The sequence below is a fragment of the Pelodiscus sinensis genome, chromosome 24 (genome assembly GCF_049634645.1).
Source record: "Pelodiscus sinensis isolate JC-2024 chromosome 24, ASM4963464v1, whole genome shotgun sequence".
Lineage (NCBI taxonomy): Eukaryota > Metazoa > Chordata > Testudines > Trionychidae > Pelodiscus > Pelodiscus sinensis.
Window position 1 is genome coordinate 7,200,049 of NC_134734.1, and position 24,731 is coordinate 7,224,779.

The 24,731-nt window shown below is 58.1% G+C and overlaps 2 protein-coding genes across 3 annotated transcripts; one reads left to right on the forward strand and one right to left on the reverse strand.

Annotated features, from left to right (window-relative positions):
- Positions 1-1,463: 1,463 nt before the first annotated feature.
- LOC102458679 (uncharacterized) lies at positions 1,464-10,187 on the reverse strand. 2 transcript variants are annotated; one of them, XM_075907760.1, is made up of 7 exons: positions 10,053-10,187; positions 7,465-8,411; positions 5,143-6,269; positions 4,797-4,923; positions 3,552-4,160; positions 2,172-2,329; positions 1,464-1,858 (listed from the first exon to the last, which is right to left on the reverse strand). In XM_075907760.1, exons 2-7 carry the CDS (start codon positions 8,093-8,095, stop codon positions 1,850-1,852), a joined length of 2,661 nt encoding a protein of 886 aa, XP_075763875.1. In that variant the 5' UTR covers positions 8,096-8,411; positions 10,053-10,187; the 3' UTR covers positions 1,464-1,849. The 2 variants fall into 2 exon arrangements, with proteins under 2 accessions (XP_075763875.1, XP_075763876.1); XM_075907761.1 differs by lacking the exon at positions 10,053-10,187 and adding an exon at positions 9,018-9,633.
- A 166-nt stretch (positions 10,188-10,353) lies between these two features.
- LOC102458906 (uncharacterized) lies at positions 10,354-23,894 on the forward strand. Its single transcript, XM_075907762.1, has 7 exons — positions 10,354-10,546; positions 12,609-13,222; positions 16,101-17,227; positions 17,447-17,573; positions 18,210-18,818; positions 20,041-20,198; positions 20,512-23,894. Exons 2-7 carry the CDS (start codon positions 12,682-12,684, stop codon positions 20,518-20,520), a joined length of 2,571 nt encoding a protein of 856 aa, XP_075763877.1. The 5' UTR covers positions 10,354-10,546; positions 12,609-12,681; the 3' UTR covers positions 20,521-23,894.
- Positions 23,895-24,731: the final 837 nt, after the last annotated feature.

The window sequence follows — 24,731 nt, forward strand, 5'->3', positions numbered from 1 at the left end:
AAAATGATTCAGGTTGGGGAATCTACCTAAAACCATCAGCCGTGAAGACTAATGCAAAGAATTCATTTAATTTTTCCGCAATGACCTTATCTTCCTGGAGTAACTCCTTTTAGCATCTTGATAGTCCAGCAGCCCCACTGGTTGTTTAGCAGGCTTCCTGCTTCTGATACATCTACAAACTTTGCTGTTACTTTTCAAGTCTTTGGCTGGCTGTTGTTCAAATATCTTTTGTTCTTGCTAATTATATTTTTTACATTTCATTTGCTAGAATTGAAGCTCTTTTCCTCACTAGGGCCATGTCTATGCTACCAACAGATCAACCCTCCAGAGGTCGATCTTCTCATGTTCGATTTAATGGGCCTAGTATAGACCTGTAAATTAAATGCTGAGGGAAGCACCAGCTGGTGTCCAGTGGTACTCCTTTTGTAAAGAGTAAGGGAAGCCGACAGGTGAGTTTGTTTCTGTCAGCCTCCCAGGGCATGGATGTTGCCGAAACAATTTAAGATAAGTTGACTCCAGTAACATAACTTACATAGCTGGAGTTGCGTATCTTAATTCAGCCTCCCATTGTAGTGTAGACCAGGCCCAAGAGTTAATTTACACTTTTTAACTAATGACTTTTTCTCTCCCACTGCTTCTTCACCTTGGTTATTAAGCCACAGTGACACTTTGATTCTTTCTCTATGGTTTTTAATTTAGAGTATACATTTAAGTTGAGCCTCCGTTACAGTATCTAAGAGTGAGTCTAGACTATAGAGTTTTGTCGACAAAAATGGACTTTTGTCAACAAAACTATACTGCGTCTACACTCCCGCCGAGTTCCGTCAACAGCAAGTGGACAGAACGCGGAAGTTTTGTCGAGGGCAGTAAACCTCATTCTACGAGGAATAATGCCTTTTTTCAAAAGAGTTATGTCGAAAAAAGGCGCTATTGCATCCACACTGAGCTTTTTCAAAAGAGAGCATCTAGACTCTGTCGAAAAAGTGGCTTGCTTTGTCGACAGAACTGGCTGTAGTCTAGATGCTCTTTTTTGACAGAGGCTTTCTCGACAGTATCTGTCAACAAAGTCTCTGTTGACAAAAGACTGTAATGTACACATACCCTATACATGTCCATGCAGCTTGCAAGGGATTTTACTTTGTGCCTTTTAATTTCTGTTTAACAGCCTCATTTTTCTGCACCCCCTTTTCTGAAATTAAATGCTATAATGCTAGGCTGATGTGAGTTTTAATTAATGATCAATATCACCAAGCGGCCAGCTTTATTCACCAGACTCCTTCCCTCCCTCTTGCATGAGAGGCCAGTAGGGCTAGCGCAGGGCATATCTGCCTGGGGACCTCCCTCCAAAAGGCAGGCTGGATGCCAAAACTATGCTGAACAAACAATAGGGAAATTGGGATCAGCCATGGTGTGCTCAGGAGACACTAACACATGCTTCTTCCCATTTGCAAGCATCACGTCCCTAGAGCTCTGGCATTGCTTTATTGAGACCAACCTGAGAAGTGAAGGGGAACAGAGGCTCTGGGGACGTTGTATCAAAAAGCTAGTGGAGTAGGAAAGGCTCCCTGGAAAGTCCAGTGAGGAGACACCAGCTGCCAGGGCTCAGCACAAGCCCTGCTGGATCTGGCTCCCAGCACCCCGAGACAGCTGGCCCTGCACCCCATAGGTCCTGTCCAAGGCCTCCCTGCTGCAGGCGCTGTCGCACGCGTGGAGCTCGATGCCAGCGGCTTTGGGCTGAAGCGAGTGGCAGTTCGTCGCCTTCTGCCTGGCACAGCCCACGCTGCTGCTGAACGTCCAGCGGGCTCCTGGGCGGTGGGCCACAGCCAGCTGCTCACCAGGCACTTGGGCTTCAGGAGAGCTGCGAGGAGGGACAGAGTGAGAACAGGAGCTATCCGGCCCAGCCCATCAGCCCCGCGCTGGACACTGGGGTTAGGTAAGGAGCGCGGCTGCGCTCATTGTGCTCAGAGCACCGCATCCACTGGGAGGCGGGCGCAAGAAACTGACTCAGCTGGGACCAGCAGGAAGCCACACGGGGTGGAGAAGGGGAACTTCCCACAGTGGTGCCCTCTCCCAGGCTGAGCTCTGGTGGGCCCATACAGCCCGACCCAAGGCAGCCGTTGGTCCGGCTGGGCTGGACCACAGAGCAGCCGTGGATCGGGTCGTGCACTTACATGTTTTTGTCGGGACATGGCCACCTCGGGGCTCTCGGCCACAGCCCAGGGGGGTTTGGTTGTCATCGCCTTGCTGTCATTCAGGATGCGTGAGATGGTATCTAGGGCCTCGGCTAGGCCCTGCAGGTGGATGCCAGTCAGCCCATACAGGGTGGAAGCTGTGGGACAAACACTCTGTATGTATCTCACCCCGTGGCTGAGAACAGCTCCCAGCCTACCCCGCACAGCCTCTGGGACGAGTCTGCTGCTGCTGCCTGCTGACAGAAACCAGCCCTTCCCCCACCTAGCCCCTGGGATGACAGCTAGAGATGTTAACAAGTAGGTAACTGTGTAACCGCTAAAAAACTTAGAAATTACACACAGCAGGCTCTGAGGCTCCTGGCCCCACTTCTGGGGAGCCTGTAGTGTGGGGCAGCAGCCAGCTCCCCGGGAGCAGGGCGGGGAGCAGGGCTGGGAGCCAGCACGTAACCATTGTGGGGATAAGCTTTTCCTTATCCCTCAACTGTTTGAACCAGGGGTGGGCAAAGGGCCTTCCGCGGGCCGGATTCAGCCCACCGAGCCGGTGGATCCGGCCCTCGGCCGCCCTACCACTCCCCCCTCCCCATGCTAATCAGGGCCTGGGAGCAGGGAGCACACAAAGTCTCTCATGCCCTTTCCCCGCCCTGCCAGGGGCACGCAGCGGCAAGAGACACACGCCGGCTGTTTTAAGCCGGCGCGTCTCTCTACCTGTCGCACGCTCTTGCGGGGGCGAGGAGACTTTGCGCATTCCCCTGTCCCCAGGCCCTGATTGGCTTGGGGCCCACAGAGCGCGTGAGGTCTCCTCCCACTAGGCACCTGGAGGGATGGGGAAGACTTCTCGCGCTCACCCACCCCAGGCATATTAGGGTGGGGTGGGAACACAAGAAGGCCCTCCCCTTCCGGGGTGGCCCGGGACCACTTCAGAAATTTCTGAAATGGCCCCCTTTTTAAAAGTATTGCCCACCCGTGGTTTAAACCATTACACTATTACAACCCTAGTAACAGCCTTCTACTGCCCCCTGCTGACGGGAACCAGCCCTTCCTCCCACCCTGCCCTGGGATACCAGCTTGCTGCTGCTGCTGCTGCTCCCAAAGGCAATCAACCGCGCCACTGCCGGACCGCTAATACGGCCTGCTGATGGAGCTACTCCACTGGGGCACCCATTGGCTCAGGTGCAGGGTGCACGGAGGGTGCAGGCTCTTTCTTCTCCTGGCCACAGGAGCCTGACAGTGTTTGGTACCCTATCGGGCCAGCCGCAAATGCGCAACAATGAGGCCAAGGGCAGTTTTGGACGCATGGGTCAAGCACCTACCGCTTCCCGCAGCTGGACAACAGTGTCAGCAGCGCCAGCCAGCACCTACCTTGGGTGATTCTCAGCTCCTCCCGTGCAGCATCCAGCTCAGCCCGCAGAACCGTGCAGCCCAGGCAGCGGGGCCGTGCCCCCGGGCAGGCTCTTTCTGCACTGCCCTCTCCGTCCCACGGGGAGTCCAGTGACGTCTCCAGGGCATCCCCGAGCAAGGGGCCGTCCAGCTCTGGGGACACGTGGCCAGCACTCCTGCTGCAGGCCCTGTCCCCCTTGGTGCTGCTGTGCTCTGGCCGCATGAGGCTAACAGGTGTCTGCTGCTCACACGGGGCACATGGCGCAGGCAGCTGAGACACCCCATTCTGAGCCTCCTGGTTGCTGCTGCCCCCTTGTGTGGTGGCCCTACCCTGTGGCACACTGTCTGTCCCCACGTGTCCTCCTCGGACATCATCACATGGCTCACTCGCCTTCCCAGCTGCTGGACGCGGCACCAGGACAGCGTTCTTCTCTGCTTGCCGCAGGGGCCCGCCGCTCTGCAGAGGCTCTAAGCCATTCTCCACTGGCCGTCCCTGCATGGGGCCTGCTCTGTCACACAGGGGCTGGGGGACAACTGGCTCAGTCACCCCCAGGCTCGGTCTCTGTGCCAGCGGGGCACACGGCATGACACCTGGGAGAATAAATCACCAAGAGTTACCGCTCTGGAGAGCCAGGGCTCGGAGTGGGGCCAAGGGGCAGAGCCGGGTCCATCCCTGCTGTGCCCGGGCTCCCTGGCACCTTGCGCCAGTCACCAAGGGTCTCTGGCCCCAGCTCTGTAACAGGGATGAGAGCATGGCCCTGCCTCACATGCAGGTGAGCGGAAGGACCCACAGCAAAGTTGCTCTTGCTATTCCCCACGTTATGAAAGCACAAGACCGCTGAGCTCTAGCCTGGCACCTCCTGTGGCAGGGCACATGACAGGGACACTCCTTCCCTACCTGGAGGTCTCCATAGTGCACTCAGCCTCATGGGTTGCACAGTGGGGAACAGCCGGAGACATACATCACTGCTCTTGGCCCTGCCTGTGCTCCGGGACCATCAGCCGCAGCGCGGCAACACACACTGCTGGCTGTCCCGGGGCAGAGGAGCATGTTGGCTGCTGTGGGCACACCCAGCTGGTGTGCGGGGGACTTAAGGGAACTCCTGCTAGTCCCCCTCCGTGGCCCACTCCTGCTGAGCCCCCAGAAACCAGCCCTGCGCTGGAGTCCCACCCTTCCCGACCAGTCAGAGGCAGCTGGCTCCAATGCTGGGGAAAAGGAGCCCTCACCCAACAAGCCGCCGCGCCAGCCATTCTCCTGTACGCTGGCCCCCTGGCATGCCCTCTGCTGCTCCACCAGCAGGGCCCGCTGTGCAGCACCGGCATCACGGGCTCCTTCCTGGACTGGCCCCTGCACCTGAAACAACAAGTGTCCTTCCTCAGTGCTCGCTGGCCCAGGCCCCGTGCCCGGTACAACACGGCCCCATACTATGGAGCCAAAAAACATCCCCTGCCCCATGGACCAAGCACCGGGTGGGCAGCAAGACTGGTGCCACTTCCCCCCCCCCCAAACACACACACACAAACCACTCTGCTCCATGCTCCCCCGGGGTGATGCAGGAACCCGCGGGCTCACCTGGGGCTGCTGCCATCCTGGCTTGTGGGGGACAAGCTGGAAACTCTCAGCCAGGGCCACGGCCTCCTGGCCGCTCTCCGGGCCACGCTCCCGCACCCAGCTCTGCATTTCCTCAGGCAGGAGGCTCAGGAACTGCTCAAGAACCAGCAGCTCCAGCATCTGCTCCTTGGTACGGGTCTCTGGCTGCAGCCAGCGATGGGAAAGTTCCTGCAGGCGGCCGTAAACCTCCCGGGGCCCCTGGGCCTCCTGGTAGCGGAAGCCCCGGAAGCGCTGGCGCTGCATCTCCGTGTCGTAGCAGCGCAGGCTGGCCCCCCTCGCCTTAGCACCGTCACCGGCCTCGCTGACATCCAGGCTGGCCGGGGCTTGTTGGGTTTCCCTGGTGAGTGGGGGGAGGAGTCGGGCTTCCCCCGGCCCGCTGGGCCCCTGGCAGGTGTCGGTCACTTGTCTGGAGGAAGAGAGATTGGGTTCTGTCTCACCCACCTCCCCATCTCCACGTGAGGCCAGAGGGGCTGAGAGGCCCGGCAGCCCCTCCCGACACCGCTCCCCCCAAGGCTGCTGCCCATTCAGTGGCTGCTGTGGCACCAGCCAGCGCAGGATCTCATCTGCCGTCCAATACTGGACAGCTTGGGGCGCTTTCCCAGATCGCTCCAGGGCCCCTGCAGCGGCAGGGACAGCCGCCTCCTGCCCTTTGGCCTGCGCTTGCACCGCCTGCTCCGGCACAGTGTGGAGATGGAGCCCCGCTTTGGCCCTCTCCTGTGTCACCAACTCTGGTTCCTGCACGGGTGGGGCAGGCTGGGCCAGGGCTGACACCATCTCCAGCTGCTTCTGGAAAAGCTTCTCCAGGAGCTGGGCCTGGAACTCCCGGTCCTCCCGCCGCATCTCCCGGTCGTGCTGGATGAACTCGGCCAGGCTCTGCCTCTCCTCTGCCCGCCAGGTCCCACCTCGCCGTGCCCTCTTCAACTCCAGCTGGCTGCGTCCGTGCTTCTGGCTGGGGCCCCGTGGTGTTTCCAGCGGTCCCTCCTCCCTTGCCTTGCGCTTCCTGGCCCGGAGGTGCACAAGCCGGTCCAGCGCTGAGACCAGCTTCCGGGAGGCCGATTGGGGCTCTGCCGATGCAGATGGGGAAGGGCCTGGAGAGAACGACAGTGGAGAGTGAGGGCCTGCCGCACGCCTGGCTGGCCACAAGCCCTGCTCTACCGGTATGGCCCAACCCTGCACTTTCCTTTGCTGTACAGGCAGCAAGGGAGTCAGGTTCCTGCTTGCAGTCAGGCTCGGGCTCCGACAGGAATGGTGCCTGGAAAGAGGGGCACAGTGCCACTCTCAGATGAAACTTGTGGTTCCCAGTCTTGGCCCTCCTCTGCTGCACCACGGGGATCCTCGGCGGCACCCATCTCCCAGCATGCCTCTGGGAATCCCTGCTGAACCTCAAACACATACAAGAGACTCTGGGCCACCTTCCCCTTGCTCATGTGTCCTTTCCCATCCCCGACTGGTCACACCCAATCTTGACTCAGTGGAAGATGGCCAAGCCAGCTCTACCAACCTGAGAAGGGGGCAGTAGTGCGAGGTGGCAGGCATGAGCCAATACGCACGGGGAGATGGCTTAAGAGGTGCTGCCTCTGGATCAGAGGCAGCGGCACGGAGCAGCAGCCAGCTCCCTGAGAGCAGGGTGGCAGCTCCACAGTGCATACTGCCTCCTGCCCTGCTGCCCCTGTATCTGCATATGATACAGCGGCAACAGCGTGGGGCAGCAGCCCATGGTCACCAGGAGCCAGCTTAAAAGCCAATTACACACCTTTTAACATCCCTAGTAGGGAGAGGGGCTTGCACAGACCAGCCAAGTGACGTCCATCACCAGGGGTGTGAGCCAGCGGCCAGAGAACAGTTGTGGTAGTTGATCAGATGGCCTGGGGCTGCCAGCAGTAGGGGACTAGGTCCATCCTGGAGGAGGATGTGGCCCCAGAGCTCTTGGGCTTTTAGACAGCCTCAAGAAAGTTAGGCTACGCGATGGCAGCGAGATTACTCCATCCCCGTACAGTGTCCCTTGTGTTAGGCACTTCCAGGGAAACAGGACTCAGCTGTGGGACCATTTGTGCCTGCGGAGCGCTGGCTTCAGCCTGCCTGCAGGCATCAGGCCCAGCTAGAGCAGGGATGTGTGGTCAGTATGACAACTGTCATTGCCTTCCTACCTACCCAGGTGTGGCCCAACTCTGGGCCCCAGTGCCAGTCATGGACAGAACTTGCCAGGATGGTGGGATTCCAGCATGGCTGGGAACCCAGGGGCCAGGTCCTCAGTGCAGCACCTCCTCCCCCACAATGGCTTACCAGGCTCAGGTGGCAGTTCATCCGCAGATGCCTCCTCCTCCTTCACCTGCACGGCCTGCACCTCGCCCAGCGGGGCCTGTGCATCCGGGAGCATGTAGCTCAGCTCCTCAGCCCCCTGGCTCTCTGAGGCAGCAGCCTGGGACCCCCAATGGTCAGAGGCTGAGGCCTGGGACTCCCAGTGTTCAAAGGCAGCAGCAGCCTGGGAATCCCAGGGCTCAAAGGCTGGTGTCCCCCAGCTCTCTGGAGCAGCCATGCCCTCCTGTCGGTCCACAGCACTGGATCCTTCACCACTCTCCGCCAGGAGACTGGAGCGGGTGCTCTCACAGAGTTGCATGATCTGGTCCATCTCGTCATAGAAGGGGCAGCGCATGGGCGGCCTCCCAGCTGCATTGTTCTCTTTGGCCTTGCGATACGTCACCTTGAGGCCTTTCATCTTTTCTCGGCACTGGTCCCCCGTGCGGTAGATGCCCAGTTCAGCCAGGCGCTGGGAGATGCTATCATAGACAACCCTGTTTCTGCCGCGCGAGCTCAGGTCGTGTGAGGTGGCCGCCTCCGCCCACAGGGCAATCAGCACCTTGATGTGGTCAGCTGGCCAGCTGGCTGCCCTCTCCTGAGGCTTGTCCCGGCGCATCGCAACAGGTGGGGGCTGGACAAATGGAAGATCCCCAGGGAAAAGCTACAGTGCCCAGTACCAAGCTGGTCTGCCGCGAGGAGCCACGTGACACACCCTGACCCAGCCAAGCTATGCTCACTGCTTCTCCTCCAGGCGTCACCACTTGCACAGGCTCACCCCAAGGTTCTCACATGCCATGTGTAGGGGACACCAGACATAGGACTTCTCTGACACAGGACTGGCAACTGGAGTTCCAGAGCTACAGAGAAACAACTGCCCAAAAAAAACTGCAGTGGGGACCAACACTGCAGAGATGGTCAGAGCAAGGAGCATCCTGTATGGAGAAAGAAACGCGATCAGTGTAGCTGCAGCCCCCGCCAGCCCCCACTCACCAGCAGCCAGGCCAGTTCCCTCAGTTGCAAGTGCAACCATGTTGGCCCCAGTGGATCAGTCAGGTCATGTGGGGGGGTGGGAAGGAGGAAAATAGCTCCTATTGGGCCAAGTACTGCAATGCAAGAAACCAAGCTTGGTGGGTGGAGGAGCTTAGTTACAGTGCCCAGCTCCCTGCCCCTAAGCCAACTCCCCCCTGCCACCAACCTGTAACCCAGCTCCTCACCCCCCCAACATAGATCCACGCTCCCACCCTTGGAAGTCAGCTCGTTGCCCCTAAGCAGACAGAGATCCATTCCCCCTGTAACCTGGCCCCCTGCACAGACAGATCCATTCCCGCCGTAACCTGGCTCCCTGCACAGATAGGTCCATTCCCTCTGTAACCCAGCTCCCTACCCCCACCACAAATCCAACCCCTATTACAGGGCAGTTAAATTGCATTTAACTGCTAATCTTGTAGTCTACTCGATTAGTCAATAATGGGGGTAAACTGCAAAACCGCAATGGGAATAGCTTCTGGCCCCGGAAGCTAACACCACTGCAGCTTTACCTTTAAAATGGCAACTCTTAATACATTTAAATGCTGGGGGAAGGGGAACTGGGTACAAGCCAGGAATCAGCTGTCCTGGCCCAGGTCCCAGATGTTGCACCTCTGCTTCTTAAATTTATTAAGAGCCAAGCCTCCTGCTACACCTCTGCCTCCCCTGTGCCCTCTGGATCAGAGGCAGTAGCACATGGCAGCAGCCAGCTCCCTGAGAGCAGGGTGGCAGGTAGGAGCTGGTTTTTAAGCTGGCTCCTGCTCCCCCTGCCTTGCTGCCTCTCTCCCTTAGAGACAGCAAGTGGGGGGCTGACTAACCGAGCGGGAAGCGGGAGGAGGGGGCGCGCGAGCAGAGGAAAAGGGCGGGGCTCCGAGCGGCCCGGAAGCGGGAGAAGGGGGCGCGGGGGTAGAGGGGAAGGGCGGGGCTCCGAGCGGGAGAAGGAGGGGGCGCGCGGGCAGAGGGGAAGGGCGGGGCTCCGAGCGGGAGAAGGAGGGGGCGCGCGGGCAGAGGGGAAGGGCGGGGCTCCGAGCGGGAGAAGGAGGGGGCGCGCGAGCAGAGGGGAAGGGCGGGGCTCCGAGCGGGAGAAGGAGGGGGCGCGCGGGCAGAGGGGAAGGGCGGGGCTCCGAGCGGCCCGGAAGCGGGCGGGGCTGCGAGAGGCCGGGGGGGGGGGGCGAGTGAGAAGGGGGGGGCTCTGAGTGCGGGGGAGGGAGGACGGGGCTCTGAGCGTCCCGGGGGCGGGGGGGGGGGGGCTCCGAGCGACGCGAGGAGGGGGGACGAGCGGGCAGAGGGGCAGGGCGGAGTTCCGAGCGTCCCGGAAGCTGGGCGAGGCTCCGAGCGACGCGGGAAGGGGGAGCGAGCAGGCAGAGCGGGGCTCCGAGCGTCCCGGGAGCCGAGGGGGGGGGCAAGCGGGCAGGGTGGAGCTCAGAGCGCCCCGGGAGCGGAGGGGGGGAGGAAGCTGAGCGTCCCGGGGGTGGTGGGGAGGAACCAGCCCAGCGGGGAGGGCGCAAGCCCCCTTCGGGACTGGCCCCTGCCTCGGAGCCACCTACCTCTGCCAAGGCCCCGCGTGGGAGGGAGGTCGCCTGGGGGCGGAGCATGCGCAGGAAGCTCTCAGAAATGCCACTGAGGCCAGTATGCCGCCCTACCAATGGCTGTCAGTCATAAGAAGAAGGAAAGTCGATTGGAAGACCTGGCCGCCAGTCATGAGGAGGGGCGTAGCGAACGATCTGGGCAACTGTCATTCCAAGCCAAGTTGCAGGGATAGGCTGATACCCTGAGTGAGGAGCAGCAGGGATAGGCTGGCCCTTGGAATAGTCACCAGGGTTTATTCGATCAGCGTTTGGTGAATAGGCCTGTCAGTGCGGCCTCTGTGCGCAGCGATTGGACAAGCCTCTTCTGTCATACCTTTACATTGCCCGCCCCCTCTTTTCCAGCAGCAACCAATAAGCGGCGAATCGGGCCCTCTGCTGCCTTGGCTTGATCCTTGCGCCTGGTGACTGGGGATTTCCCCCTCCCCCCCACGTCACCGCCTGGCGTCCTCCAGGTACCCGTGGGTGAGGCACGGGCACAGGGGAGGCTGGGTTGTGGCACATGGGCATGGGGGCTGAATTGTGGGGCATGAGGGTAGGGGACTGCACTGTGGGCCAAGGAGCTGGGCTGTGGGGCATAAGGTCTGGCTAATGGAGCTGGGCTGTGGGCCAGGGAGCTGGAGTATGTGGTAGCAGGCCAGGAGGGGGGTCAGGGCGCTGTGTCAGAGGGGAGAAGGCCAGGGAACAGGGTTATTGGGCACGGAGCTGGGTACTGAGTGGATTAGGGATGTAATAGTATAGTCTGTTAACTGATAAACAAAAGCTTATAGATTAATGCTATAAACTACACACATTTCCCCTGGTCCCCACCCCTGAGTAAATTTTTTAGCAGGCTGGCCAGCAGCCCGGCTCAGTCCCAGCTTGTACCCCGTCTGAGACCTACCCCCACTGCGGCTCTGTATTTAAAATGTATTAAGAGCCTGGTGAGCAGGCAGCCCATCTCAGTTCTGGCTTGCGCTGGGTCCTAGGGCTCAGACCCTCCACCCCCAGGTAGGGGCTGCTGCCTCTGTGTCAGAAGCAGCTGCATGGGGTGGCAGGCAGCCAGTCCAGGAGGGGAGCTGATTTATAAGCTGGCTCCCCTTGCAGAACAGCTCCCTCCTGGCACTCCATGCTGCTGCCTCTGATAGAAAGGCAGCACGGGATGTCAGGGTGCTCCCCAGGAGTGGTGCTGGAGTGCATTGGCTGCCAGCCCCACCCCCTAGGACTATAGAATAGTCGATTAACTGATAAGAATTCATGAGGTTAATCGACTATTCAATTAACCGATGTTAAACATCCCTAGAGTGGACGGGTAGTGAACAGTGTTCACTTTATGCTCAGGAGAGATTCCAGTGCCGCCCAGCTGATTAGCAGAGTTCCCACAGCTAAGTTTTGTTCCTGTTGGTGGTGCACAGAAAACATATTATTCTTTACATGGAGGGAACACTGACGAAAAGGGCCTGTCTTATCTGGGGGGGGGGGGGAAGGGTGGACAGGAAACTGGATAATGGAATATGTATGGGGACAGGGAGCTGGGTTATCTGGTAATAAGCCAAGAGGTGGGATTTTCTGCTGATGTGCAGAATACATTTTGTTTTGTGCACCCAGACATATGCTGATGTGCACCACATGTTTGCAGCTGTAGGCGTTCTGCTAATCAACTGAATGGCATTTGAATCTCTCCTGGCTGGCCATCAAAGTGCACAGTTTACAGGGAACTCTGGCTGTTGAGTAAGGAGCTGGCTATGAAAGTGGGTGGTCAAGCAGGTGGAGAAGGATATGGTGTGGGCAGAGAGCTAAGTTGGGGGGGGGGGCGGGGCAGGGAATTGGGCAGCATTCTCCCTGCCCCTCCGCATAGTGCCACCCAGGCCTGCTCCTTACCTGCATGCAACTCTCCCCGGCCTGCTTACCTGTACGTATGCCTCCCACCCTGGGCATACACCTTAACTGAGTGTATCTTCACTCCACCACCACCTGTCCTTAGGTGTGTGCCTTACCAGCACATATTCTCTTTTCCTCTTAGGCGTATGTGTTACCAGTAAATCCCCCTCCTCCCACTTTGTTCACCTGGGCTGTGTCTACATTCGGATCCCTTTTCCGGAAAAGGGATGCTAATGAGAAGTTGGAATTTGCAAATGCCGCGGGGGATTTAAATATCCCCCGCGGCATTTGCATGAACATGGCTATCGCTTTTTTCTGGCTCGGGGCTTTGCCGGAGAAAAGCGCCAGTCTAGACGGGATCTTTCGGAAAATAAAGCCTTTTCCGGAAGATCCCTTATTCCTGATTTTAAGAGGAAAAAGGGATCTTCCGGAAAAGGCTTTATTTTCCAAAAGATCCCATCTAGACTGGCGCTTTTCTCCGGCAAAGCCCCGAGCTGGCAGCCATGTTCATGCAAATGCCGCGGGGGATATTTAAATCCCCTGTGACATTTGCAATTCCGACTTGTCTCATTAGCATCCCTTTTCCGGAAAAGGGTGCCAATGTAGACACAGCCCTGGTGTGCGTGTTACTAGCACAGAGTCTCTTACCCCAACCAGGTGCAAGCTATTTCCAAAACAGCCAGCTCCCTGTGGTCCTACCTGCTGAGTGATTCTCTTCCCATCTGTTGCAATGCATCGGGACCGGCCCCCAGAGCGGGCAGCCAGCTGGCCGGCTGACCATGTCATGGTGCTCATCTCCTACTGGGCTGAGGCAGCTGCTGTGCATGACCTGGGCTCCCATGGCAGGAACAGGACTGTCTATGATGGCATCTCCCAGCGCCTGTCCAAGCTGGGCATCTACCGCACGGGGGACCAGTGCCGGGAGAAGATGAAAGCTCTGAAGGTGGCGTATCGTAAAGCCAAGGAGAACAATGCGGCTGGGAGGCCGCCCATGCGCTGCCCCTTCTATGAGGAGATGGACCAGATCATGCAGCACTGTGTCAGCACCCGCTCCCACCTCCTGGCAGAGAGTGGTGAAGGACCTGGCACCATGTACGAGCAGGAGGGCATGACTGTCCCAGAGAGCTGGGGGGCAGCAGCCTATGGTCACTGGGGGCCCGAGGCCACTGAGAGCTGGAGATGTGAGCAGCTGGGCTATGTGCTAGGCGAGGTGCAGGCTGTGAAGGTGAAGGAGGAGGGGGCATCCACGGATAAGCTGCCCCCTGAGCTCGGTAAGGCACCCTTAGAACAGTGATATCCAATCTCTTTAACCACAAGATGACTTTTTCAATTTAAGTGCAATGTAACATCTACCTCAAACCCAAATACCCTTGCCCAGTTTCCTTTCCACTCTTCTTTGAGTCCCTGTCCATACTGCACCCCTTCTCTGAAGCTTCACCCTGCTCACTCCATCCCCTTTCCTTCCCGAATCTCATTCACTTTCACTAGGCTGGGGTAGGGGGTTAGGGTGCAGGTTCTGGTCTTGGGTCAAGGGGTTTGGAGTGTGGGTGGGGATGCCCTGAAGGTAGGGAGGTGGAGTGCGTTCTGGAGTGGCCTAGGGGATAGGACAGGGTTGGGGGCTCGAGTCCCTCCGCCCACCCTAAGAGCAGCTGGACAGCCAACACAGGCTGCCCCAGGGGTGGACCTGGCTCCCGCATTTGGAAAGCAGGATAACTGACCTGCTGAAGGCAGGGAGGTGGGGTGGGATCTCCAGTGAACTCAGGGATAGGGCATCAGTCTCTGGAGCTTGATCCCACCCCCCTCCACCCACCCAGGCAGCAGATGGGCAGCTCACAAGGGGTGCTCCAGGTATGGACCTGGCTTCCACATTAAGGAAGCAGGATAAAGGACCCTCTGAAGGTAGGTAGGTGAGGTGGGTCCTTGAATGGACTAGGGGATCAGGCATTTGCCTGAGAAGGGCAGGGTTGTGGGCTTGAGACAGCTGCTCCAGGGATGAAGCAGCAGAACTAAGGCAGTCTTACTCCTGCCCTGACCCTGCACTACCCCTGAAAGCAGCTGGCTTGTACAGTAGTGGTTCCATGGCACCATGTGCTGCCTCTCATCTACAGGCATCAACCCCACTAGCTTCTATTGGCTACAGTTCCCCATTAACTGATCAGTGGGAGCTGCAGGAGTGGTGGCTGCAGGCAAGGACAGCGTGTGAAGACCTCCTGCTCTGACCCTGTCAGGGGTAGCAGGGACATGCCAGCCACCTCCAGGTGCACAATTGCCATAGGGATAATGATAGATTTGGCAGTTTAGAACTCACCACTCAATTAAATTTAAGCATAAGAGAGAAATGAAAGCTATGAAATGCACAGACCTGTCAAAAAGTAAAAATAATCCACTTTGCAAGCAGTAAAAGTAGTGACAACCCCCCATGTGTGTGTTGGGTCAGGGGATGAGGGAAGGACAGTGTGTGTTTGTGAGAATGACAGAGATTTGCATTGGCAACCTCCCTCCATCCTCTTCTCTCTGTGTAGCGGTGGAGTACCCTGACATCAGCACTCCCCCTCTCCCTCCCACACCTTTGCACAGCAGGCAGGAGGCTCCCAAGGGGAAGCTCCAAGGCAGAGGGCAGGAGCACCAGGACAGTGGGTAGAGGGGCAACTGAAGTGCCAATGCTTGATAGTTTGCTGACCAAACCAGTCAGGATCCCCTGTCAGAGTCTCCAAGATCTACTGGTAGATCCCAATCTACTGGTTGGTGACCACGGATGGCCACACTGGGTCAGAACAAAGGTCCATCTAGTCGAGTGTCCTGTCTGCTGATAGTGGCCAATACCAGATGCCCGAGAGGAAGGGGACACAAAAGGGGATCACATGAAGATTACTTTCCTGTCACCCATTTCCAGACAAAAAGAGGCTAGGGACACTGCTACACATCCTAGCTCTTTTTTGAACCCTGTTAAAGTTCTAGTTTTCACCACATCCCCTGGCAAAGAGTTCCACAGGTTGACTGTCCTCTGAGTGAAGAAAAACTTCCTTTTGTTTGTTTTAAACCTGCTGCCTATTAATTTTATTTGGAGACCCCTAGTTCTTATATTGTGGGAATGAGTAAATAATAGTAGCCCACTGTTTGTGACTCTGTGACACTGAAACACTGTCTGTTCCCTCTGGGCGGTGCTGTTGCCTCCCACCGTGGCTCTCAGCTGACTTCTGCGTTGCTCAGCCAGGCCGCCGCGCAGGAGCAAGTGGCCATTTGGGCCCCGCGATCCCCATGCAGCACCCCATCGCGTAGCCTAACTTTCTTGAGGCTGTCTAAAAGCCCAAGAGCACTGGGGCCACATCCTCCTCCAGGATGGACCTAGTCCCCTACTGCTGGCAGCCCCAGGCCATCTGATCAACTACCACAACTGTTCTCTGGCCGCTGGCTCACACCCCTGGTGATGGACGTCACTTGGCTGGTCTGTGCAAGCCCCTCTCCCTACTAGGGATGTTAAAAGGTGTGTAATTGGCTTTTAAGCTGGCTCCTGGTGACCATGGGCTGCTGCCCCACGCTGTTGCCGCTGTATCATATGCAGATACAGGGGCAGCAGGGCAGGAGGCAGTATGCACTGTGGAGCTGCCACCCTGCTCTCAGGGAGCTGGCTGCTGCTCCGTGCCGCTGCCTCTGATCCAGAGGCAGCACCTCTTAAGCCATCTCCCCGTGCGTATTGGCTCATGCCTGCCACCTCGCACTACTGCCCCCTTCTCAGGTTGGTAGAGCTGGCTTGGCCATCTTCCACTGAGTCAAGATTGGGTGTGACCAGTCGGGGATGGGAAAGGACACATGAGCAAGGGGAAGGTGGCCCAGAGTCTCTTGTATGTGTTTGAGGTTCAGCAGGGATTCCCAGAGGCATGCTGGGAGATGGGTGCCGCCGAGGATCCCCGTGGTGCAGCAGAGGAGGGCCAAGACTGGGAACCACAAGTTTCATCTGAGAGTGGCACTGTGCCCCTCTTTCCAGGCACCATTCCTGTCGGAGCCCGAGCCTGACTGCAAGCAGGAACCTGACTCCCTTGCTGCCTGTACAGCAAAGGAAAGTGCAGGGTTGGGCCATACCGGTAGAGCAGGGCTTGTGGCCAGCCAGGCGTGCGGCAGGCCCTCACTCTCCACTGTCGTTCTCTCCAGGCCCTTCCCCATCTGCATCGGCAGAGCCCCAATCGGCCTCCCGGAAGCTGGTCTCAGCGCTGGACCGGCTTGTGCACCTCCGGGCCAGGAAGCGCAAGGCAAGGGAGGAGGGACCGCTGGAAACACCACGGGGCCCCAGCCAGAAGCACGGACGCAGCCAGCTGGAGTTGAAGAGGGCACGGCGAGGTGGGACCTGGCGGGCAGAGGAGAGGCAGAGCCTGGCCGAGTTCATCCAGCACGACCGGGAGATGCGGCGGGAGGACCGGGAGTTCCAGGCCCAGCTCCTGGAGAAGCTTTTCCAGAAGCAGCTGGAGATGGTGTCAGCCCTGGCCCAGCCTGCCCCACCCGTGCAGGAACCAGAGTTGGTGACACAGGAGAGGGCCAAAGCGGGGCTCCATCTCCACACTGTGCCGGAGCAGGCGGTGCAAGCGCAGGCCAAAGGGCAGGAGGCGGCTGTCCCTGCCGCTGCAGGGGCCCTGGAGCGATCTGGGAAAGCGCCCCAAGCTGTCCAGTATTGGACGGCAGATGAGATCCTGCGCTGGCTGGTGCCACAGCAGCCACTGAATGGGCAGCAGCCTTGGGGGGAGCGGTGTCGGGAGGGGCTGCCGGGCCTCTCAGCCCCTCTGGCCTCACGTGGAGATGGGGAGGTGGGTGAGACAGAACCCAATCTCTCTTCCTCCAGACAAGTGACCGACACCTGCCAGGGGCCCAGCGGGCCGGGGGAAGCCCGACTCCTCCCCCCACTCACCAGGGAAACCCAACAAGCCCCGGCCAGCCTGGATGTCAGCGAGGCCGGTGACGGTGCTAAGGCGAGGGGGGCCAGCCTGCGCTGCTACGACACGGAGATGCAGCGCCAGCGCTTCCGGGGCTTCCGCTACCAGGAGGCCCAGGGGCCCCGGGAGGTTTACGGCCGCCTGCAGGAACTTTCCCATCGCTGGCTGCAGCCAGAGACCCGTACCAAGGAGCAGATGCTGGAGCTGCTGGTTCTTGAGCAGTTCCTGAGCCTCCTGCCTGAGGAAATGCAGAGCTGGGTGCGGGAGCGTGGCCCGGAGAGCGGCCAGGAGGCCGTGGCCCTGGCTGAGAGTTTCCAGCTTGTCCCCCACAAGCCAGGATGGCAGCAGCCCCAGGTGAGCCCGCGGGTTCCTGCATCACCCCGGGGGAGCATGGAGCAGAGTGGTTTGTGTGTGTGTGTTTGGGGGGGGGGGAAGTGGCACCAGTCTTGCTGCCCACCCGGTGCTTGGTCCATGGGGCAGGGGATGTTTTTTGGCTCCATAGTATGGGGCCGTGTTGTACCGGGCACGGGGCCTGGGCCAGCGAGCACTGAGGAAGGACACTTGTTGTTTCAGGTGCAGGGGCCAGTCCAGGAAGGAGCCCGTGATGCCGGTGCTGCACAGCGGGCCCTGCTGGTGGAGCAGCAGAGGGCATGCCAGGGGGCCAGCGTACAGGAGAATGGCTGGCGCGGCGGCTTGTTGGGTGAGGGCTCCTTTTCCCCAGCATTGGAGCCAGCTGCCTCTGACTGGTCGGGAAGGGTGGGACTCCAGCGCAGGGCTGGTTTCTGGGGGCTCAGCAGGAGTGGGCCACGGAGGGGGACTAGCAGGAGTTCCCTTAAGTCCCCCGCACACCAGCTGGGTGTGCCCACAGCAGCCAACATGCTCCTCTGCCCCGGGACAGCCAGCAGTGTGTGTTGCCGCGCTGCGGCTGATGGTCCCGGAGCACAGGCAGGGCCAAGAGCAGTGATGTATGTCTCCGGCTGTTCCCCACTGTGCAACCCATGAGGCTGAGTGCACTATGGAGACCTCCAGGTAGGGAAGGAGTGTCCCTGTCATGTGCCCTGCCACAGGAGGTGCCAGGCTAGAGCTCAGCGGTCTTGTGCTTTCATAACGTGGGGAATAGCAAGAGCAACTTTGCTGTGGGTCCTTCCGCTCACCTGCATGTGAGGCAGGGCCATGCTCTCATCCCTGTTACAGAGCTGGGGCCAGAGACCCTTGGTGACTGGCGCAAGGTGCCAGGGAGCCCGGGCACAGCAGGGATGGACCCGGCTCTGCCCCTTGGCCCCACTCCGAGCCCTGGCTCTCCAGAGCGGTAACTCTTGGTGATTTATTCTCCCAGGTGTCATGCCGTGTGCCCCGCTGGCACAGAGACCGAGCCTGGGGGTGACTGAGCCAGTTGTCCCCCAGCCCCTGTGTGACAGAGCAGGCCCCATGCAGGGACGGCCAGTGGAGAATGGCTTAGAGCCTCTGCAGAGCGGCGGGCCCCTGCGGCAAGCAGAGAAGAACGCTGTCCTGGTGCCGCGTCCAGCAGCTGGGAAGGCGAGTGAGCCATGTGATGATGTCCGAGGAGGACACGTGGGGACAGACAGTGTGCCACAGGGTAGGGCCACCACACAAGGGGGCAGCAGCAACCAGGAGGCTCAGAATGGGGTGTCTCAGCTGCCTGCGCCATGTGCCCCGTGTGAGCAGCAGACACCTGTTAGCCTCATGCGGCCAGAGCACAGCAGCACCAAGGGGGACAGGGCCTGCAGCAGGAGTGCTGGCCACGTGTCCCCAGAGCTGGACGGCCCCTTGCTCGGGGATGCCCTGGAGACGTCACTGGACTCCCCGTGGGACGGAGAGGGCAGTGCAGAAAGAGCCTGCCCGGGGGCACGGCCCCGCTGCCTGGGCTGCACGGTTCTGCGGGCTGAGCTGGATGCTGCACGGGAGGAGCTGAGAATCACCCAAGGTAGGTGCTGGCTGGCGCTGCTGACACTGTTGTCCAGCTGCGGGAAGCGGTAGGTGCTTGACCCATGCGTCCAAAACTGCCCTTGGCCTCATTGTTGCGCATTTGCGGCTGGCCCGATAGGGTACCAAACACTGTCAGGCTCCTGTGGCCAGGAGAAGAAAGAGCCTGCACCCTCCGTGCACCCTGCACCTGAGCCAATGGGTGCCCCAGTGGAGTAGCTCCATCAGCAGGCCGTATTAGCGGTCCGGCAGTGGCGCGGTTGATTGCCTTTGGGAGCAGCAGCAGCAGCAGCAAGCTGGTATCCCAGGGCAGGGTGGGAGGAAGGGCTGGTTCCCGTCAGCAGGGGGCAGTAGAAGGCTGTTACTAGGGTTGTAATAGTGTAATGGTTTAAACCACGGGTGGGCAATACTTTTAAAAAGGGGGCCATTTCAGAAATTTCTGAAGTGGTCCCGGGCCACCCCGGAAGGGGAGGGCCTTCTTGTGTTCCCACCCCACCCTAATATGCCTGGGGTGGGTGAGCGCGAGAAGTCTTCCCCATCCCTCCAGGTGCCTAGTGGGAGGAGACCTCACGCGCTCTGTGGGCCCCAAGCCAATCAGGGCCTGGGGACAGGGGAATGCGCAAAGTCTCCTCGCCCCCGCAAGAGCGTGCGACAGGTAGAGAGACGCGCCGGCTTAAAACAGCCGGCGTGTGTCTCTTGCCGCTGCGTGCCCCTGGCAGGGCGGGGAAAGGGCATGAGAGACTTTGTGTGCTCCCTGCTCCCAGGCCCTGATTAGCATGGGGAGGGGGGAGTGGTAGGGCGGCCGAGGGCCGGATCCACCGGCTCGGTGGGCTGAATCCGGCCCGCGGAAGGCCCTTTGCCCACCCCTGGTTCAAACAGTTGAGGGATAAGGAAAAGCTTATCCCCACAATGGTTACGTGCTGGCTCCCAGCCCTGCTCCCCGCCCTGCTCCCGGGGAGCTGGCTGCTGCCCCACACTACAGGCTCCCCAGAAGTGGGGCCAGGAGCCTCAGAGCCTGCTGTGTGTAATTTCTAAGTTTTTTAGCGGTTACACAGTTACCTACTTGTTAACATCTCTAGCTGTCATCCCAGGGGCTAGGTGGGGGAAGGGCTGGTTTCTGTCAGCAGGCAGCAGCAGCAGACTCGTCCCAGAGGCTGTGCGGGGTAGGCTGGGAGCTGTTCTCAGCCACGGGGTGAGATACATACAGAGTGTTTGTCCCACAGCTTCCACCCTGTATGGGCTGACTGGCATCCACCTGCAGGGCCTAGCCGAGGCCCTAGATACCATCTCACGCATCCTGAATGACAGCAAGGCGATGACAACCAAACCCCCCTGGGCTGTGGCCGAGAGCCCCGAGGTGGCCATGTCCCGACAAAAACATGTAAGTGCACGACCCGATCCACGGCTGCTCTGTGGTCCAGCCCAGCCGGACCAACGGCTGCCTTGGGTCGGGCTGTATGGGCCCACCAGAGCTCAGCCTGGGAGAGGGCACCACTGTGGGAAGTTCCCCTTCTCCACCCCGTGTGGCTTCCTGCTGGTCCCAGCTGAGTCAGTTTCTTGCGCCCGCCTCCCAGTGGATGCGGTGCTCTGAGCACAATGAGCGCAGCCGAGCTCCTTACCTAACCCCAGTGTCCAGCGCGGGGCTGATGGGCTGGGCCGGATGGCTCCTGTTCTCACTCTGTCCCTCCTCGCAGCTCTCCTGAAGCCCAAGTGCCTGGTGAGCAGCTGGCTGTGGCCCACCGCCCAGGAGCCCGCTGGACGTTCAGCAGCAGCGTGGGCTGTGCCAGGCAGAAGGCGACGAACTGCCACTCGCTTCAGCCCAAAGCCGCTGGCATCGAGCTCCACGCGTGCGACAGCGCCTGCAGCAGGGAGGCCTTGGACAGGACCTATGGGGTGCAGGGCCAGCTGTCTCGGGGTGCTGGGAGCCAGATCCAGCAGGGCTTGTGCTGAGCCCTGGCAGCTGGTGTCTCCTCACTGGACTTTCCAGGGAGCCTTTCCTACTCCACTAGCTTTTTGATACAACGTCCCCAGAGCCTCTGTTCCCCTTCACTTCTCAGGTTGGTCTCAATAGAGCAGTGTGCAGAGCCCTGGGCCCTGTGGAGGCAGAGCGCAGGTAGAGATGGCCGTGGCTGTGGCTCTGGAACAGACAGACAGTTTTGCTCTGCCCCACTGGCCCAGCAGCAGCCTGTGTTCTCAGAGGGATTGCTGGGGACTGAGCTGTCATTTTCCTCTGATCGAAGCCATTGCTATGCTGGGCAGAGATGCTCAGGGTGAATCCCGGGCCAATGGGATGCTGCCAACACACAGCAGCCTGATGTTCATTCCGAGGGATCCATCAGCCTGGGAGCTTAGAAGGAGGCAGCAGGCACCCCAGGCTCTGTGTCAGAACCCTCAGGGCAGCCCCTACAGGTCTTCATGCTTCTCTGGCCAGAGGAGCCCATCCCATTCCCGCCTCTAGCCACCCCTGCTGGGCAGGGCTCAGAATGCTGCAGGTTCAGAACAGGGGTTTGGGCTGAAGGGCTGTGCTTCTCTCCTCAGGAATGCAGACCCTTAAGTCCTTTGAACCCTCTTTGCTGGAGCTTCAGGTACTTGGCAGCTCCCTACCCTTCCTTGTGTGAGCGCCTCGCCAGCAATTGCCTTGAGACTCTGTTAGTTTAAACTTTGCTTGCACCCCAAACTCCCAGAGCCTTGTCTCTGTTGGGTCCAGTCCCTCTGGCTGGCCATTTACAGGTGCCCCCTCCATAGAGGCAGATCCTGTTAACTCTGCCCTCGAATGTGAAGCAATGAGATGGTTTTGTACCAACACGGAGTTGGATAATGAAGAGCTCAAGTGGAAGTTACGCGTGGCAGGAGTAAGAGAGGAAAGGGTTACAAACACAATAAAAGAATCTGCTTTCTAGGACCTGAAACTTAATTCTAGTAACATGGATCCTTCCATAAACCACTTTTTGGAAGCCAGCTCTGCTGCCTTCAAACCCAAGGGCACTGTCCTGTGCCCCCTTAGTGGGGGATAGCAGAGGGCTCTCCCCCTCCCTTCTATAGGCCATTGAGCCCTTGAAATGTTTCCCATTGATATCTGGCCCCACATAAAGACTTTCTGTCCTGTTTGTGTGCAGCACCATGCTGCCTCCCTCCATCTCAGGTCACTTTGCTTCTCCAGTTGCCTTAAATACTTTGTCTACCTTACAATGGCAATACATTTGCATCTATCTAGTGTAATCTTGCTCTGGAGACACAGGTAACCAGGCCAAACTAAGGCTATTGTATGTCTCCACAGTCTTCAGAGCAGACGTGTCAGGACCCACACCTCTACCATCCACCACATAAAGGTAGTTGGGACCAGTGTTGCTGGTTTCTAACAGGACCTAGTTTGGCTAAATATGCTGCAATGAGTGTTGGGGAGCCTTGCCCTGTGCAAGAAAGGGTCTCAGGCTCACACGTTTCTGTACTGACTGTGCCGGAGGACCATCAGCTGCTGCTTGAACAGGAGGCTACAGGTCAGAACCCTGGCTTCAGGCAGGCAGCTGTGGCTATATTCTCTCCCTTTCATAAAGAAGTGTCCTTCACCACAGTGATTTGGAGCTGGTGCCTGTGGTTCTGTGTAACCACAGCAGTGGAGACTGGTCAGTGAGACCCTAGAGGTCTGTGTTTCTGAGTTGGTTTATTGCCTATATAATAATGTAACTTCCTTTTATGTGAGAGAGGAATTGACATTTCCTGAATGGAATTTTTTGTTCAGGAATGCAAGAGGATACTCTCTTCCCCCAGCCTGCACTGAACTACTGACTGGTGCAGCTCTGTGGAGTTTGTGTTTTGTCAAAATCTGGCTTCTCCAGAACAGGTTTTTCAGACAAAACTTCCTTTAGCAAAAACCTGATGAGCCTTTGTCCACACAACTTTGATTTTGTCATCTTTCCCAAGCCCCAATGGTTGGGCCAATGTGTCTCAGCCTGTGCACACATTGTTAGTAACAATGAAACAAGTCCATGAAAGGTCTAGGTCATAGCTTCCGCCCCACTCATAGACTAGAATCGTAGGGCTGGCAGAGACCTCAGGAGTCATTGAATCCAACCCCCTGCTGAAAGCAGGACCAGCCCCAACTAAATTATCCCATCCAGGGCTTTGTCAAGCCGGGACTTAAAAACCTCTAAGGACGGAGATTCCACCCCCTTCCTTGGGAGCCCCTCCCAGTGCTTCCCCACCCTCCTAGGGAAATGTTTTTTTCCTAATATCCAACCTAGACCTCCCCCATTGCAATTTGAGACCATTGCTCCTTGTTCTGCTGTCTGTTACCACTGAGAACAGCCTCTGTCCATCCTCTGGAACCTTCCTTCAGGTAGTTGAAGACTACTATCAATTCCCCTCTCATTCTTCTGTACACAAAATAAGCCCAAACCCTCTGCCTCGCCTCGTAAGCCAAGAGTTCCAACCCCCTAATCGTTTTGGTTCCCTCTGCTGGATTTTCCCCAATGTGTCCACATTTTTTTCAATAGTGGTGAGCCCAGAACTGGATGCAATACTCCAGATGTGGCCTCACCAGTGCCGAATAAATGGGGAATAATCACTTCTCTAGATCTGCTGGCAGTGCTCCTTCTCATGTACCCTAATATGCCATTTGCTTTCTTGGCTTCAAGGACACATTGTTGACTCATATGTAGCTTCTCATCCACTGAAATCCCAAGTTCTTAGAGTGGTCCCCATGGGTACTCCACTGTTGGTGTTGGGCTTGTCCCGGCGCCGCAGATCAGAGACTTTCAATAGCTGTTGTCAGCCAGGCCATGTATGCACGATCAGCATCCCGCGCTGTTCACGCACATTGATCGTTGCATGGAGCCCGGCTCCCACCAGTTCCTCCCAACCGTCCTCTCCTCCATGTCTCTTCACAGAGGTACCTCATCTACCCTGTAAATAATTAGTTGTAAATAAGTTAGTTCACTGTAATATATGTTGTTCTACTTTACTTTAAAAAAAAAAAAAAAGGAAGAAGGAGGAAGACAGAAGAAGTTGTTTGAACTGTCCGCAGCTTGCTGCTGTTCGCAGTGCCGAAGCAAAAAAAAAAAAAAAAAAAAGAAGAAAATAGTTCAATACAGATAAGCACGATGCCTGAATCACCAGGTTTTAAGAAATGTGCCCTTTGCTGACAGGTGATGCTGACCTCAGATGGCCATTCAGTGTGTATATGCTGTTTGGGGGAAGCACATATTCCCCAAAAATGCACTCACTGCTCCAAGCTCATGGCCAGGGCTCACCATGGTAGACAGATGAGCCTCAAAATGTTACTTTTTGATAAGGCGCTGAAGCCAGATATGCCATCGTCAGGCCACCAACTAGAAATGGCCCAGAAGTGTAGGGCTTCCTCCCCCGAGTCTACCTCTCTCAAGAAGAGGAGGGTGTCCCCTGCTCGATCATTGCTGCCTGATCCAGCAAGCAGAGTCAGTAGAGGGGATAAACCAGCAACCTCAGGCCTTACCCCATGGTCCTCTGTATCGCTTTCTGGCATGAAAACTAAGAAAATGGCAGCCACCGCACAGGCACTCTCGGCAACGAAGCCACCATCGGCGCCGGGCAAGGGCACCCATGCCTCGCAGGTGCTGCTGGCACCCACTGCACCGGAGCCCTTGGCACCAATGCTGGCGCCACATGTGACACCGAACCAACAGGCACCAACTCATCATGGTCCTGAGCCCTCGGCACCGAATGAGGTACATCTGGCACTGACTGTGCTGGCACCAACAAATGCCCCAGCACCAGCACCGGATGAAGTCAGTCTGGCACAGATGGCTCCAGCACCAATAAATGCCCTGGCACCGGCACCGATAAAAGCTCTGGACAAGTCAGGAAGGCAGGGGAATCCCATTTCACCATCTCCTACATTTTCACCTGGACCTTCGTCTTAGCCTCTATTATATCAGTC